The 15,546-nt window shown below is 52.3% G+C and overlaps 1 protein-coding gene across 2 annotated transcripts in view; it reads right to left on the bottom strand.

The window, feature by feature from the left end:
* The window catches only part of LOC127579999 (monocyte to macrophage differentiation factor-like), a 49,127-nt gene extending 34,467 nt beyond the window's left edge, over positions 1-14,660 (bottom strand). The window contains exon 1 of one of the 2 annotated variants that reach the window (XM_052033118.1): positions 14,529-14,660. In XM_052033118.1, the coding sequence (XP_051889078.1) occupies positions 14,529-14,560 (32 nt within the window). In that variant the 5' untranslated portion in view covers positions 14,561-14,660. The remainder of the gene's footprint in view (positions 1-14,528) is intronic. The other variant, XM_052033119.1, reaches the window with a different exon arrangement.
* Between the last annotated feature and the right edge of the window lie 886 nt (positions 14,661-15,546).

Here is a 15,546-nt window from a genome sequence, read left to right as displayed (position 1 = left end):
TCTTGCGGTTGTCTTGGTGCTCCAGAGTGGAGAGCCAGTGAGATTGCATCTGCTGTAGACCTGTTGTGGTGGTAGGCGAATTGCAACAGGTCCAGGTCCTTGCTCAGGCAGGAGTTAATTCATTTGACAAGGTCTCTCATGATAGGCTGATCCAGAAGATTATGCCACATGGGATCCACAGTGAGTTGGTAAATTGGATTCAAAACTGGCTTGGTCATAGAAAAGACTGTAATGGTGGAAGGGTGTTATTCTGACCAGTGGTCTTCTGTAAGGATCAGTACTGGGCCCTTGGTTGTTTGTGACTTGGATGAAAATGTAGGTGGGCTGATTAGCAAGTTTGCAGAAGACAATTGGCAAGAGTTGTGGATAATGGAGAAGACAGCAGTATACAGATCAGTTTGAAATATGGACACAGAGAAATGGAAGATGGAGATTAATCTGGACCAATGTGAGGTGGTGCATTTTGGGAAGTCAAATGCAAGAGGAAATTATACAGTAAATGGCAAGACCATCAGAAGCATTGAAGTACAGAGGGATCTTGGGGTGCAAACCTTTAGCTCCCTGAAAGTGGCAACGCAAGTGAATAGGGTGGTAAAGAAGGCGTATGGCATGCTTGCCTCCATCAGTCGAGGCACTGATTATAAGTGTTGGCAAGCCTTGTTGCAGCTGCAAAAAACTTTGGTCTGGCCACATTTGGAGTATTGTGTGCAGTTCTGGTCGCACTATAGGAAGGATGTGGAGGCTTTGGAGAGGGTGCAGAAGAGGTTCACTGGGATGTTGCCTGGATTGGAGAGTATTAGAAGTATATAAAATTATAACAGGCATAGATAGGGTAGATGGTCAGAGTCTTATTCCCAGGATGGAAACGTCAATACTAGAGAGCCTAGGTTTAAGGTGGAGCCTAGGTTTTTCTCTGATAATTAACCTATACAGGTCCTCTTCAAGTTACGACAGTGTTCCGGTCCTGTGAACTGCTTGCAGCCCAGATAGTTCGCAAGTCGGAAATGTGGCTGAGACTGAGTTCCCAGGCAGAAGATGCCTGCAGCCCCGCAGCAGCCAGCAAGTCCATCCCACCAGTCTTCAAACACTCGTTTATATGTATGGGCTGTACACAAGTCAGGTGCTTGTAACCTGGGGCGGTCCTGTACATTTAAAAATTGATGCTCGGCTGAAATCACCCGAAAAGCTACAAAGTTGTGCAGAATTCTCTTTTCAGAATTATCATAGTGATGAAACAAAAGGATCAATTTACAAAAAAACATGTTCTCCGAAACTACAAAACGCCATTACTTTTAAAACATGAGATGTCTGCAGAGCATCAGTGATTTCCAAACATTCTATGTCTCTGCATTTAAGTTTATAACCTGAATGAGTATCATTCACTTTTAAATGATGTAAGTGACCCTAAAGAAGGATGCCACGCTTAAAAGTTGCCATAAAATACCAGTAGTACCATTTGTCAAGTAACACTTACCAAATGGAAATTGCAGTTAACCTCAGCTTGCAGATGAATTTTGTCAGGAAATAAAAAAGGCCATAAGTCAATTAAAAATGATGCTCAGTGTTCCACATACAAGTTTTGGATGATATTGTCATGTAAGCATATTGCTTTAACATTCATCATTATGAATTATATACCTTATAAGGCCTATATATTTTTCATGAGATGCAATGTTCAAAAATGATCAGTACTCTAGAAAGAATCCAAGATTATGCCCCCTGAAGGAACAGGGATTTCAAGGGGCCAATCAGCCACTCAAACCTACTTCAACATTTAATTAGGTAATGTCTGATCTGCACCTTAACTCCAACAACCTTTCTAGATTCTGTAGCTGTGCATTCCCTTTAAAATTACCAATCTCAGTTCTGAAGTTTTCAATCGTTGTGGAAGGAGTTCCAAAGTTAAAATGCATCTTGATATAATCACTGTGTCCCAGCACTAATGCTATTTTGTAGCTGAGACCCCTACCAGAGGAAAGAGATTCTCTCTACCCAGCAAACAGCATTTTAAAAACAACAATTTTTATATTGTCATTATAACAACAAAGTGCATTAAGGTGCCTTATACAAAGACATTAAAATGATGTTTTTGTTACAAAGCTGTCCATTAGTTTTTTTTAAGTGATTTCTGTGCATGGATCTCTAAACCTCTCTGCCTAACTTTTTCCTGTTTGGTTTATTCCATGGTCCTTCTTTCTATGGCCCAAATATCTTCCATTTCCCTCCAGTGAACAACTTGTTATAGTTTTGCCCATTCGCTTAACTTACATAGCAGACGACCTGTCCTGGTCCACCAACACCTCCTCCCTCGCCAAGAAGGCACAGCAGCATCTGCACTTCCTACGGCGGCTGAAGAGAGCAAACCTTCCCTCCGCTACCCTCATCACATTCTACAGAGGTACCTTTGAGAGTGTCCTAACCAGCTGCATCTTTGCCTGGTACGGTAACTGTAACACCTCAGACCGCAAAACACTGCAGAGAATTGTGAGTACAGCAGGAAAGATCATTGGAGTACCTCTTCCCTCCATCCTGGACATCTACAACACATGATGCACCCACAAGGCCTGCAGAATCATAGATGACCTCTCTCATCCCTCCCACAACCTATATGTCCCACTGCCGTCTGGCAAGCGGTACCGGAGCATCCAGGCCGGAACTACTAGACTGTACAAGTTTTTTCCCTCAGGCTGTCAGGCTCCTGAATACCCTGGAGGCAGTCTCAGACAATGCCACGTCAAAAGTCCTGGTTTGCACAATGGCACATAAGAACTTTGGCTGCTGCTGAACATGTTAATACATTTAGTGCAATACACTGAGTTCTGTATTTTGTTTGTCCAATTCAGTCTTGCACTAACCTTGCATTAATTTTGTATCCTGTATATACCATTTTTTTGCACTATTTGAGCTTGCACAATCTTTCTGTCTGCATTTACTGTATGTTCTCTGTTCTAGGTATGTTCTCTGTTGTGAGTTTGGGGGAAACGACATTTCGTTCCTTCATGTGTTTTACAGCATATGGGTGAATGACAATGAAGTATAACTTGAACTTATTAATGTCACTCAGCAATTTTCTGTTCAAATTTACATTATCTACCGTGCTGCCTAACTTTATATTCCAGCCCTATTGAACAAGCCATTCCATTAGCCTTTATGAATACTTCAAATATGTTTTAAATTTTGAATTCAATCACCCTGTATATTTTGTGTCTGAGTTTCTCCCCAACATAATGAATTCAATAATCTTGTACTGTGATAGCCAAAGCCAAAGTACGAGAAACCACCTTAAGGGACTTCCCCTTTGCTGATGACTGTGCAGTCAGTGCAAGCTCAGAAGCTCATATGCAGGAAAGCTTGGACAAATTTGCCAGTGCCTATGGTAACTTTGGCCTCACAATCAGCACAAAGAAAATGTAAATCATCCACCAGCCTGCACCAAGCACCCCATACACAGAACGAAACATTCTTGTGAATGGGCAGAGGCTTTCAGTAGTGATCAAATTCACATACCTTGGCAGCACTCTCTCAAGATCAGTCAACATTGATGATGAAGTCAACAACAGGATAGCAAAGGCCAGCTCTTCTTTTAGAAGCCTGAGAAGTAAAGTGTGGGAACCAAGAGGAATCAGCCTATAGACCAAGCTGAAGGTGTATCGTGATGTTATCATACCCACTTTATGCTTATGAGACATGGATAGCGTACAGAAGACATGCAGACAGCTTAACCACTTCCACATGACCTGTCTGCGCAGAATAGTCCAGATCAAGTGCTAAGACAAGATTCCAGCACACAGATTCTGTCCAAACTAACCTCCCTAGCATTTACACACTGATGAAATAGTCACAGGTCAGATGGGCAGGATATGTCACAAGAATGCCTGATGACAGAATACCAAAGCAGCCACTTTACGGAGAGCTGACTGAGGGCAAACAATCAGTAGTGGACAGAAAAAGAGATTCGAAGAGTCTCAGAACATCCCTAAGGAGCTTCAACATTGACATGTACCACTGAACAAGCATCGTTCATTCCTGTTTGGCGTATCCTTATAAAAAGTGGAGCTCACTCATATGAGGAAGCAAAGAGGAAAAGAGAATCCCAAAAATCAAGAACCACTGATGCTACAGCATCTTTACATCTCTGTCACCTGTGTGAAAGGAAATTTCAAGCCCAGATTGGTCTAATCAGCTATCTCTGTACAAATCGCAACGCTATAGACGAGATGCCCAGAACAACAACGTGACAGGACCCTCCCTCCCAAGTCTTGGTGGTTTATATGGTTTATTCAGCAGTTCGATCCCTGCAATGAAAGGGTTATCAATTACAAAAATCAGAGCAGAATGGGTTGTGTAGAAGAATGAAAGGTGCTGTTATTAAGACATACAAGGTTCTGAGAAGACTTTGTTTCCCCTGGTGACAAAATCTAGAACGAGCAGGCAGGGTGATAGAACAAAAGATTGTCCTTTAAGACCGACATGAGGAGGAATTTCTTTTTCAGAGGGTTTTAAATCCCTGGAATTCTCTACACCAGAGAGCTGTCTATGCGGAGTCTTTAAACACATTAAAGCCTGAGATAAATAGATTTCTGGAGATCAGGCAGGAAAAAGGAGTTAAGATCAAAATATCCATACCCTTACTGAATGGCAGAGCAGGCTGTGATATACACAGAGGTGGCCATGCAGGCTTTGGAGAGAATGCTATGAATACAAGAATTTATTTTCTTTGAGCTCTTCCTTTTGTGTAGAATTGATGGCTGAACAAAAACATCTCACTGAAAAATGTACTATTGCTTGTAAATAAATTAATTCAACTCTGAAGCTCTGATCCACTATTTAGGATTTGAATAACGTTCATTTTCATTATTAGACCACTTCAGCATCACAGTTCAACAACAATAGTTATGAGGGGCAAGGTATCGAGTGGTGGAGATGGAATAAGTCTTTAAACCAAAACAAAACCCAGCTCAGTACAAGAACACAATAAAAAGGAGCAGGAGCAGGCTGTCGGGCCTTTCAAGCCTGCCATATTAGGAGCAGGAGTCAGCCATCTGGCCCGTCGAGCCTGCTCTGCCATTCAATAAGATCATGGCTGATCTGGCCATGGACCCAGATCCACCTACCTGTCTTTTCCCCATAACCCTTAATTCTCCCACTATGCAAAAATCTATCTAACTGCATCTTAAATATATTTAATGAGGCAGCCTCTACTGCTTCCCTGGGCAGAGAATTCCACAGATTCACTACTCTCTGGGAAAAGCAGTTTCTCCTCATCTCCATCCTAAACCTACTCCTCCAAATCTTGAGGCTATGTCGCCTAGTTCTAGTCTCACCTCCCAGCGGAAACAATTTTCCTGCCTCTATCTTATCTGCCCCTTTCATAATTTTACATGTTTCTATAAGATCCCCTCTCATTCTTCTGAATTTCAGTATGTCCCAGGCAATTCAATCTCTCCTCATAGAATTCAACCCCCTCATCTCCGGAATCAACCTGGTGAACCTCCTCTGCACCACCTCCAAAGCCAGTCTATCTTTCCTCAAGTAAGGAGACCAGAACTGCATGCAGTACTCCAGGTGCAGCCTCACCAGTACCCTGTACAGTTGCAACATAACCCCCCTGCTCTTAAATTCAATCCCTCTAGCAAAGAAGGCCAACGTTCCATTTGCCTTTTTGATAACCTGTTGCACCTGAAAACCAACCTTTCGTGATTCATCCACATGCATTCCCAAGTCCCTCTGCACAACAGCATGCTGCAGTCTTTCACCATTTAAATAATAATCTGATCTTTTATTTTTCCTTCCAAAGTGGATGACCTCACTTATCAACATTGTACTCCATCTGCCCCGTGATTTAGTATGATCATGGCTAATCCTTGCTGACCTTTTCTGTGCCATTTCTCCATATCACTCTATTCCTCGATCTATGAAATATTTATTCACCTCTACTTTAAATACTGATAATGATCTGGCTTCCACCACTTGCCAGAGATTCACCACTCTCTGCAAGAAGATATTCCTATGTTTTAAATGACTTGGCGTTATGTCCCCTTGTTTGAGACTCTCCCACTAGTGAGAGCATTTCAGCGTCTACCCTGTCAAGCCACATTACAATCCTATATGTTTGAGTAAGGTCACCACTCATTCTTCTAATTTCCAAGGAATACAAGCCCAAACCATTTATTCTCCTTTGGTAGGGCAACCCTCTCATCCCAAGAATTAGTCTGGTGAATTTCCTTTGTACTGCTTCCAATGTTATTGGTAAGAGGACCACAACTGTATGAGTATTCCAGGTAAGGTCTCACCAATGCCCTTTACAATTGCAATAAAACCTTACTATTTTTCAGCACCTTTGCAATGAAGGCCAAAATGCCATTTGCCTTCTTAACTACTTGTTGGACCTACCCACCAGCCTTTTCGGATTCATGCACTAGAACATCTAGATATCTCTGTACTTCATTCATTTACTGACAAGAGAAACAAAACCTAGCTCAGTACCAACAAAATCCAATGTTAAGTGAATGAGAAACAAGTTTAAATGAATGCAGGTGAAATTTGAAGCTTATCCAAGCACAAAGTAGTAAAAGTCCTTCCAGAGTTGGATAATTAGCATAGAACTATTAGGGGACTTCCAGTGCTGTATCTCCTGTTTTGTAAGGATTCTATGAACAGAGGCAAGTGTTTGCTCTTTCATGCATGATCATATTATCATTAGTACATGCACTGTGCTCAGCCTGAGTTAACAACCCATAGCACACATCATATGGGTGTGCTTACATTGGAAGTAGAGCAGAAAAAGTTCACAAGGTCATTGCGGGGATGAAATGATGACATATGAAGAAGGGTTGAGAAGGGTGGACCTTTACGATCAGATGCGATTTTATTGAAACACAAGGTTCTAGGAAGGGATTGGAGGGTGGATGGTGAGAAGATGTTTTCCTCAGTGCAGGTATCTAAAATAAGGGACATAGTTTCAGGATAAGGGGATGCCCACTTCAGACAGAGACAAGGAGGAGTACTTTTCTCTGTCAGAGGATTGTGAATTTTTGGAATTCTCAACTCCCATGAGCTATGGAAGTGGAGTCACTGAATATATTTAAGACATGGACTGATAGACATTTAAAACTACAAGGGAATCAAGGGGTATGGAGAAAGGAAAGTGGTACTGAGACCAAGACTGGATCATGCATGATTTTAATGAACGACAGAGCAGGCTTGACAGTCAAATTGGTGTACTTCTGCACTTGTTTCTCCTGCACTTGTTCCTTATATTATTATCGCCCAAATAATAAAAAAACAACCGAAAAGCTGAAAATCAGAAATAAAACAAGTTATGCTAGAAACAGAGTGAACTGTAAACAGCAAATAGTTTCAGTGCAAACAGTCTTTCACAAGCTGCCACTCCTGCAGTGTTATTTCTGTTGGTGGATACAGTGCTAATGAAGTGATCAATTATAGTCCCAGGCTCTCAGCATTCTGTTATCCAACTACCTCCTCTTTACAATTAAAACACCAAAATCTCCCAACAGCCCACAATTCAGATGTCTCCCATCCAGATTTCCCCATTACAATCCGACCTCTACTGCAGATCCGATCAGCCCTGCACAATAGGTCACCTCCTCTCCACTGCTGATCATATTCCTCTCCCTCTACCCCACAGATCACTCCTTTGCCCTTCTCCCCAAAGATCAATCCCTTCCCCCACTCTCCCCTACAGATCACCCCCTTCGCCTCTCCCCACAGATCACTCCCCTTCGCTCCCCTCCCCTCCCAACAGATCACTCCTCTTCCCTCCCCACCCCACAGATCACCCCCATTCTGTCCCCTCCCCTCCCCACAGATCACTCCCCTTCCCTCCTATCCCCTCCCCACAGATCACTCCCGTTCCCACCTTCCTCCCCACAGATCACTCCGCTTCCCTCCCCTCCCTACAGATCTCTCCCCTTCGCTCCCCTTCCCACAGATCACTCACCTTCCCGTCCCTCCCCTCCTCTCCCCACAGATCACTCCCCTTCCCTCCTATCCCCTACCCACAGATCTCTCCCCTTCCCTCCCCTCCCCTCCCCACAGATCTCTCCCCTTCCCTCCCCTCCCTACAGATCTCTCCCCTTCCCTCCCCTCCCTACAGATCTCTCCCCTTCCCTCCCCTCCTCTCACCACAGATCTCTCCCCTTCCCTCCCCTCCTCTCCCCACAGATCTCTCCCCTACCCTCGCCTCCTCTCCCCACATATCTCTCCCCTTTCGCTCCCCTCCCCTCCCCACAGATCTCTCCCCTTCCCTCCCCTCCCCTTCCCTCCCCTCCCCTCAGATCTCTCCCCTTCCCTCCCCTCCTCTCCCCACAGATCTCTCCCCTTCCCTCCCCTCCCCACAGATCTCTCCCCTTCCCGCCCCTCCCCACAGATCTCTCCTCTCCCCTTCCCTCCTCTCCCCACAGATCTCTCCCCTTCCCTCCTCTCCCCACAGATCTCTCCCCTTCCCTCCCCTCCCTTCCCCACAGATCTCTCCCCTTCCCTCCCCTCCTCTCCCCACAGATCTCTCCCCTTCCCTCCTCTCCCCACAGATCTCTCCCCTTCCCTCCTCTCCCCACAGATCTCTCCCCTTCCCTCCCCTCCCTTCCCCACAGATCTCTCCCCTTCCCTCCCCTCCTCTCCCCTCAGATCTCTCCCCTTCCCTCCTCTCCCCACAGATCTCTCCCCTTCCCTCCTCTCCCCACAGATCTCTCCCCTTCCCTCCTCTCCCCACAGATCTCTCCCCTTCCCTCCCCTCAGATTTCTCCCCTTCCCTCCCCTCCTCTCCCCACAGATCTCTCCCCTTCCCTCCCCTTCCCTCCCCACAGATCTCTCCCCTCCCTTCCCCACAGCTCTCCCCTTCCCTCCTCTCCCCACAGATCTCTCCCCTTCCCTCCCCTCCTCTCCCCACAGATCTCTCCCCTCCCTTCCCCACAGATCTCTCCCCTTCCCTCCTCTCCCCACAGATCTCTCCCCTTCCCTCCCCTCCTCTCCCCACAGATCTCTCCCCTTCTCTCCCCTCCCCTCAGATCTCTCCCCTTCCCTCCCCTCCTCTCCCCACAGATCTCTCCCCTTCCCTCCCCTTCCCTCCCCACAGATCTCTCCCCTCCCTTCCCCACAGATCTCTCCCCTCCTCTCCTCTCCCCACAGATCTCTCCCCTCCCCTCCTCTCCCCACAGATCTCTCCCCTCCCCTCCTCTCCCCACAGATCTCTCCCCTTCCCTCCCCTCCCCACAGATCTCTCCCCTTCCCTTCCCTCCCCTCCCCACAGATCTCTCCCTTCCTTTCCCTCCCCTCCTCTCCCACAGATCTCTCCCCTTCCCTCCCCTCCTCTCCCCACAGATCTCTCCCCTTCCCTCCCCTCCCCACAGATCTCTCCCCTTCCCTCCCCTCCCCTCCCCACAGATCTCTCCCCTTCCCTCCCCTCCTCTCCCCACAGATCTCTCCCCTTCCCTCCCCTCCCCACAGATCTCTCCTCTCCCCTTCCCTCCCCTCCCCTCAGATTTCTCCCCTTCCCTCCCCTCCTCTCCCCACAGATCTCTCCCCTTCCCTCCCCTCCTCTCCCCACAGATCTCTCCCCTTCCCTCCCCTCCCCTCCCCACAGATCTCTCCCCTTCCCTCCCCTCCCCTCCCCACAGATCTCTCCCCTTCCCTCCCCTCCCCTCCCCACAGATCTCTCCCCTTCCTCCCCTCCCCTCCCCACAGATCTCTCCCCTTCCCTCCCTCCTCTCCCCACAGATCTCTCCCCTTCCCTCCCCTCCCCTCCCCACAGATCTCTCCCCTTCCCTCCCCTCCTCTCCCCACAGATCTCTCCCCTTCCCTCCCCTCCTCTCCCACATGATCTCTCCCCTTCCCTCCCCTCCCTCCCCACAGATCTCTCCCCTCCCTCCCCTCCTCTCCCCACAGATCTCTCCTCTCCCCTTCCCTCCTCTCCCCACAGATCTCTCCTCTCACCTTCCCTCCTCTCCCCACAGATCTCTCCCCTCCCCACAGATCTCTCCCCTTCCCTCCCCTCCTCTCCCCACAGATCTCTCCTCTCCCCTTCCCTCCTCTCCCCACAGATCTCTCCTCTCCCTTCCCTCTCCCCTCCTCTCCCCCACAGATCTCTCCTCTCCCCTCCCTCCTCTCCCCACAGATCTCTCCTCTCCCCTCCCTCCTCTCCCCACAGATCTCTCCCCTTCCCTCCCCTCCTCTCCCCACAGATCTCTCCTCTCCCCTTCCCTCCTCTCCCCACAGATCTCTCCCCTTCCCTCCTCTCCCCTCCCCACAGATCTCTCCCCTTCCCTCCCCTCCTCTCCCCACAGATCTCTCCTCTCCCTTCCCTCCTCTCCCACAGATCTCTCCCCTTCCCTCCCTCCTCTCCCTCAGATCTCTCCTCTCCCCTTCCCTCCTCTCCCCACAGATCTCTCCCCTTCCCTCCCCTCCTCTCCCCACAGATCTCTCCTCTCCCCTTCCCTCCTCTCCCTACAGATCTCTCCCCTTCCCTCCTCTCCCCTCCCCACAGATCTCTCCCCTTCCCTCCCCTCCTCTCCCCTTCCCTCCCCTCCTCTCCCCACAGATTCCTCTCCCCTTCCCTCCTCTCCCCACAGATCTCTCCCCTTCCCTCCCCTCCTCTCCCCTCCTCTCCCCACAGATGTCTCCTCTCCCCTTCCCTCCTCTCCCCACAGATCTCTCCCCTTCCCTCCCCTCCTCTCCCCTCCTCTCCCCACAGATCTCTCCCCTTCCCTCCCCTCCTCTCCCCACAGATCTCTCCCCTTCCCTCCTCTCCTCTCCCCTCAGATCTCTCCCCTTCCCTGCCCTCCCCTCCCCACAGATCTCTCCCCTTCCCTCCTCTCCCCTCCCCACAGATCTCTCCCCTTCCCTCCCCTCCTCTCCCCACAGATCTCTCCTCTCCCCTTCCCTCCTCTCCCCACAGATCTCTCCCCTTCCCTCCCCTCCTCTCCCCTCCTCTCCCCACAGATCTCTCCTCTCCCCTTCCCTCCTCTCCCCACAGATCTCTCCCCTTCCCTCCCCTCCTCTCCTCTCCTCTCCCCACAGATCTCTCCCCTTCCCTCCCCTCCTCTCCCCACAGATCTCTCCCCTTCCCTCCTCTCCTCTCCCCTCAGATCTCTCCCCTTCCCTGCCCTCCCCTCCCCACAGATCTCTCCCCTTCCCTCCTCTCCCCTCCCCACAGATCTCTCCCCTTCCCTCCCCTCCTCTCCCCACAGATCTCTCCTCTCCCCTTCCCTCCTCTCCCCACAGATCTCTCCCCTTCCCTCCCCTCCTCTCCCCACAGATCTCTCCTCTCCCCTTCCCTCCTCTCCCCACAGATCTCTCCCCTTCCCTCCCCTCCTCTCCCCACAGATCTCTCCCCTTCCCTCCCCTCCTCTCCCCTCCCCACAGATCTCTCCCCTTCCCTCCTCTCCTCTCCCCTCAGATCTCTCCCCTTCACTGCCCTCCCCTCCCCACAGATCTCTCCCCTTCCCTCCTCTCCCCTCCCCACAGATCTCTCCCCTTCCCTCCCCTCCTCTCCCCACAGATCTCTCCTCTCCCCTTCCCTCCTCTCCCCACAGATCTCTCCCCTTCCCTCCCCTCCTCTCCCCTCCTCTCCCCACAGATCTCTCCTCTCCCCTTCCCTCCTCTCCCCACAGATCTCTCCCCTTCCCTCCCCTCCTCTCCCCTCCTCTCCCCACAGATCTCTCCCCTTCCCTCCTCTCCTCTCCCCTCAGATCTCTCCCCTTCCCTGCCCTCCCCTCCCCACAGATCTCTCCCCTTCCCTCCCCTCCTCTCCCCACAGATCTCTCCTCTCCCCTTCCCTCCTCTCCCCACAGATCTCTCCCCTTCCCTCCTCTCCCCTCCCCACAGATCTCTCCCCTTCCCTCCCCTCCTCTCCCCACAGATCTCTCCTCTCCCCTTCCCTCCTCTCCCCACAGATCTCTCCCCTTCCCACCCCTCCTCTCCCCTCAGATCTCTCCTCTCCCCTTCCCTCCTCTCCCCACAGATCTCTCCCCTTCCCTCCCCTCCTCTCCCCACAGATCTCTCCTCTCCCCTTCCCTCCTCTCCCTACAGATCTCTCCCCTTCCCTCCTCTCCCCTCCCCACAGATCTCTCCCCTTCCCTCCCCTCCTCTCCCCTTCCCTCCCCTCCTCTCCCCACAGATTCCTCTCCCCTTCCCTCCTCTCCCCACAGATCTCTCCCCTTCCCTCCCCTCCTCTCCCCTCCTCTCCCCTTCCCTCCTCTCCCCACAGATCTCTCCCCTTCCCTCCCCTCCTCTCCCCTCCTCTCCCCACAGATCTCTCCCCTTCCCTCCCCTCCTCTCCCCACAGATCTCTCCCCTTCCCTCCTCTCCTCTCCCCTCAGATCTCTCCCCTTCCCTGCCCTCCCCTCCCCACAGATCTCTCCCCTTCCCTCCTCTCCCCTCCCCACAGATCTCTCCCCTTCCCTCCCCTCCTCTCCCCACAGATCTCTCCTCTCCCCTTCCCTCCTCTCCCCACAGATCTCTCCCCTTCCCTCCCCTCCTCTCCCCTCCTCTCCCCACAGATCTCTCCTCTCCCCTTCCCTCCTCTCCCCACAGATCTCTCCCCTTCCCTCCCCTCCTCTCCTCTCCCCACAGATCTCTCCCCTTCCCTCCCCTCCTCTCCCCACAGATCTCTCCCCTTCCCTCCTCTCCTCTCCCCTCAGATCTCTCCCCTTCCCTGCCCTCCCCTCCCCACAGATCTCTCCCCTTCCCTCCTCTCCCCTCCCCACAGATCTCTCCCCTTCCCTCCCCTCCTCTCCCCACAGATCTCTCCTCTCCCCTTCCCTCCTCTCCCCACAGATCTCTCCCCTTCCCTCCCCTCCTCTCCCCTCCTCTCCCCACAGATCTCTCCTCTCCCCTTCCCTCCTCTCCCCACAGATCTCTCCCCTTCCCTCCCCTCCTCTCCCCACAGATCTCTCCCCTTCCCTCCCCTCCTCTCCCCACAGATCTCTCCCCTTCCCTCCTCTCCCCTCCCCACAGATCTCTCCCCTTCCCTCCCCTCCTCTCCCCACAGATCTCTCCTCTCCCCTTCCCTCCTCTCCCCACAGATCTCTCCCCTTCCCTCCCCTCCTCTCCCCTCCTCTCCCCACAGATCTCTCCTCTCCCCTTCCCTCCTCTCCCCACAGATCTCTCCCCTTCCCTCCCCTCCTCTCCCCACAGATCTCTCCCCTTCCCTCCCCTCCTCTCCCCTCCTCTCCCCACAGATCTCTCCCCTTCCCTCCTCTCCTCTCCCCTCAGATCTCTCCCCTTCCCTGCCCTCCCCTCCCCACAGATCTCTCCCCTTCCCTCCTCTCCCCTCCCCACAGATCTCTCCCCTTCCCTCCCCTCCTCTCCCCACAGATCTCTCCTCTCCCCTTCCCTCCTCTCCCCACAGATCTCTCCCCTTCCCTGCCCTCCCCTCCCCACAGATCTCTCCCCTTCCCTGCCCTCCCCTCCCCACAGATCTCTCCCCTCCCCTCCCCTCCTCTCCCCACAGATCTCTCCTCTCCCCTTCCCTCCTCTCCCCACAGATCTCTCCCCTTCCCTGCCCTCCCCTCCCCACAGATCTCTCCCCTTCCCTGCCCTCCCCTCCCCACAGATCTCTCCCCTTCCCTCCCCTCCTCTCCCCACAGATCTCTCCTCTCCCCTTCCCTCCTCTCCCCACAGATCTCTCCCCTTCCCTGCCCTCCCCTCCCCACAGATCTCTCCCCTTCCCTGCCCTCCCCTCCCCTCCCCACAGATCTCTCCCCTTCCCTCCCCTCCTCTCCCCACAGATCTCTCCCCTTCCCTCCCCTCCTCTCCCCTCAGATCTCTCCCCTTCCCTGCCCTCCCCTCCCCACAGATCTCTCCCCTTCCCTCCTCTCCTCTCCCCTCAGATCTCTCCCCTCCTCTCCCCTCCTCTCCCCACAGATCTCTCCCCTTCCCTCCTCTCCTCTCCCCTCAGATCTCTCCCCTTCCCTGCCCTCCCCTCCCCACAGATCTCTCCCCTTCCCTCCCCTCCTCTCCCCACAGATCTCTCCCCTTCCCTCCCCTCCTCTCCCCTCAGATCTCTCCCCTTCCCTGCCCTCCCCTCCCCACAGATCTCTCCCCTTCCCTCCTCTCCTCTCCCCTCAGATCTCTCCCCTTCCCTGCCCTCCCCTCCCCACAGATCTCTCCCCTTCCCTCCCCTCCTCTCCCCACAGATCTCTCCCCTTCCCTCCTCTCCCCTCCCCACAGATCTCTCCCCTTCCCTCCCCTCCTCTCCCCACAGATCTCTCCCCTTCCCTCCCCTCCTCTCCCCTCCTCTCCCCACAGATCTCTCCCCTTCCCTCCCCTCCTCTCCCCTCCTCTCCCCACAGATCTCTCCCCTTCCCTCCCCTCCCCTCCCCACAGATCTCTCCCCTTCCCTCCCCTCCCCTCCCCACAGATCTCTCCCCTTCCCTCCCCTCCTCTCCCCTCAGATCTCTCCTCTTGCTCCTCCCCTACGGATCCCATCTCCCCTTCAAAAATGCATTTCCTTCTGCCAGTTATCCTGGCAGCCAAGAGATGAAGTTCTGTGCTGCCGTGTGGGCACCCACCTGATCTGTGATACAGGGTTGAAGTACCCCATAGCGATTGTAGCGCAGCCCACTCCCAGCCGCCGCCGCCGCCGCCGAGAGCTCACCGCCTCCCGGCTCCGGTCGGCAGTTCTCCCCCGCAACACTGCGCATGTCTGCTGCAATGTAGCGGCCGCGCTTGCGCTGCCCGCGCGCTGGAGGCGGACAGTGAGCATGCGCAGTACCCGTTGCTGCGCGCGAGTAACGGCGAGGCGCGGCTCCCGCCGTGTGGACGGTGCGCCCCAGCCGCCCGTCTCCGGCCGCTCCCGGCACCTCCGCACACGTTCGTCTCCACAGAATAAATGTGCAAATTATATATAATTTTTGGTGTCCCAATTTCCACTTTTGATCCTATTCATGCTCGTATAAGCCATGACATTCTGACTTTTGGCTGATATGGTGAAGGCAGATGCAGAGGTAACGCGACAGGGAGAGTTTTGGAGGGCTCTGGTGAGAGTGTGGAGTCTGGAGAGGTAGCAACGCTGCCCACACCAGTGACAGGCCTCCTTTCATGCTGTGTGGTTCCAGATTCAAAGCACTGAAAGCGAAGGTGCAGTGACACCAAGCTGCTGGGAGCACAAAATGAAATCTTACCCTTTATTGCAAGAGGATGAGTGTATTAAGGTAATGATGCTTTTCTGCAAATGTATGGGCTCTGGTGAGACCACACTGGGAATGAAGACTAAAGAGACTGCAGGTGCTGGAATCTCCAACAAAAACAGAACGCTTGAAGAACTCAGCTGGTCCGGTAGCATCTGTGGAGGCAAAAGCTTCAGGTCGAGACCCTGCATCAGGACTTACCAGGAGTAATTTATGCAATTTGGTCTTAACCAAGGTAGGGCACATTTATAATAGAGAGGTTAGAAGGTTTATAAGATTGAATAAGCTTCACATCACAAGAATCATTAAGGAAAGTTTTGGTAGAATTGGCTATATTTGCAAAAACAAAAGCAAGAAAATGGCAGACAATAGAGGTAATAAAAGTAAAGAATGAGAAGTG

The sequence above is a fragment of the Pristis pectinata genome, chromosome 18 (genome assembly GCF_009764475.1).
Source record: "Pristis pectinata isolate sPriPec2 chromosome 18, sPriPec2.1.pri, whole genome shotgun sequence".
Lineage (NCBI taxonomy): Eukaryota > Metazoa > Chordata > Chondrichthyes > Rhinopristiformes > Pristidae > Pristis > Pristis pectinata.
The sequence above is the reverse complement of the archived record's forward strand: the minus strand, read 5'-3'. Positions and strand labels throughout refer to the sequence as shown.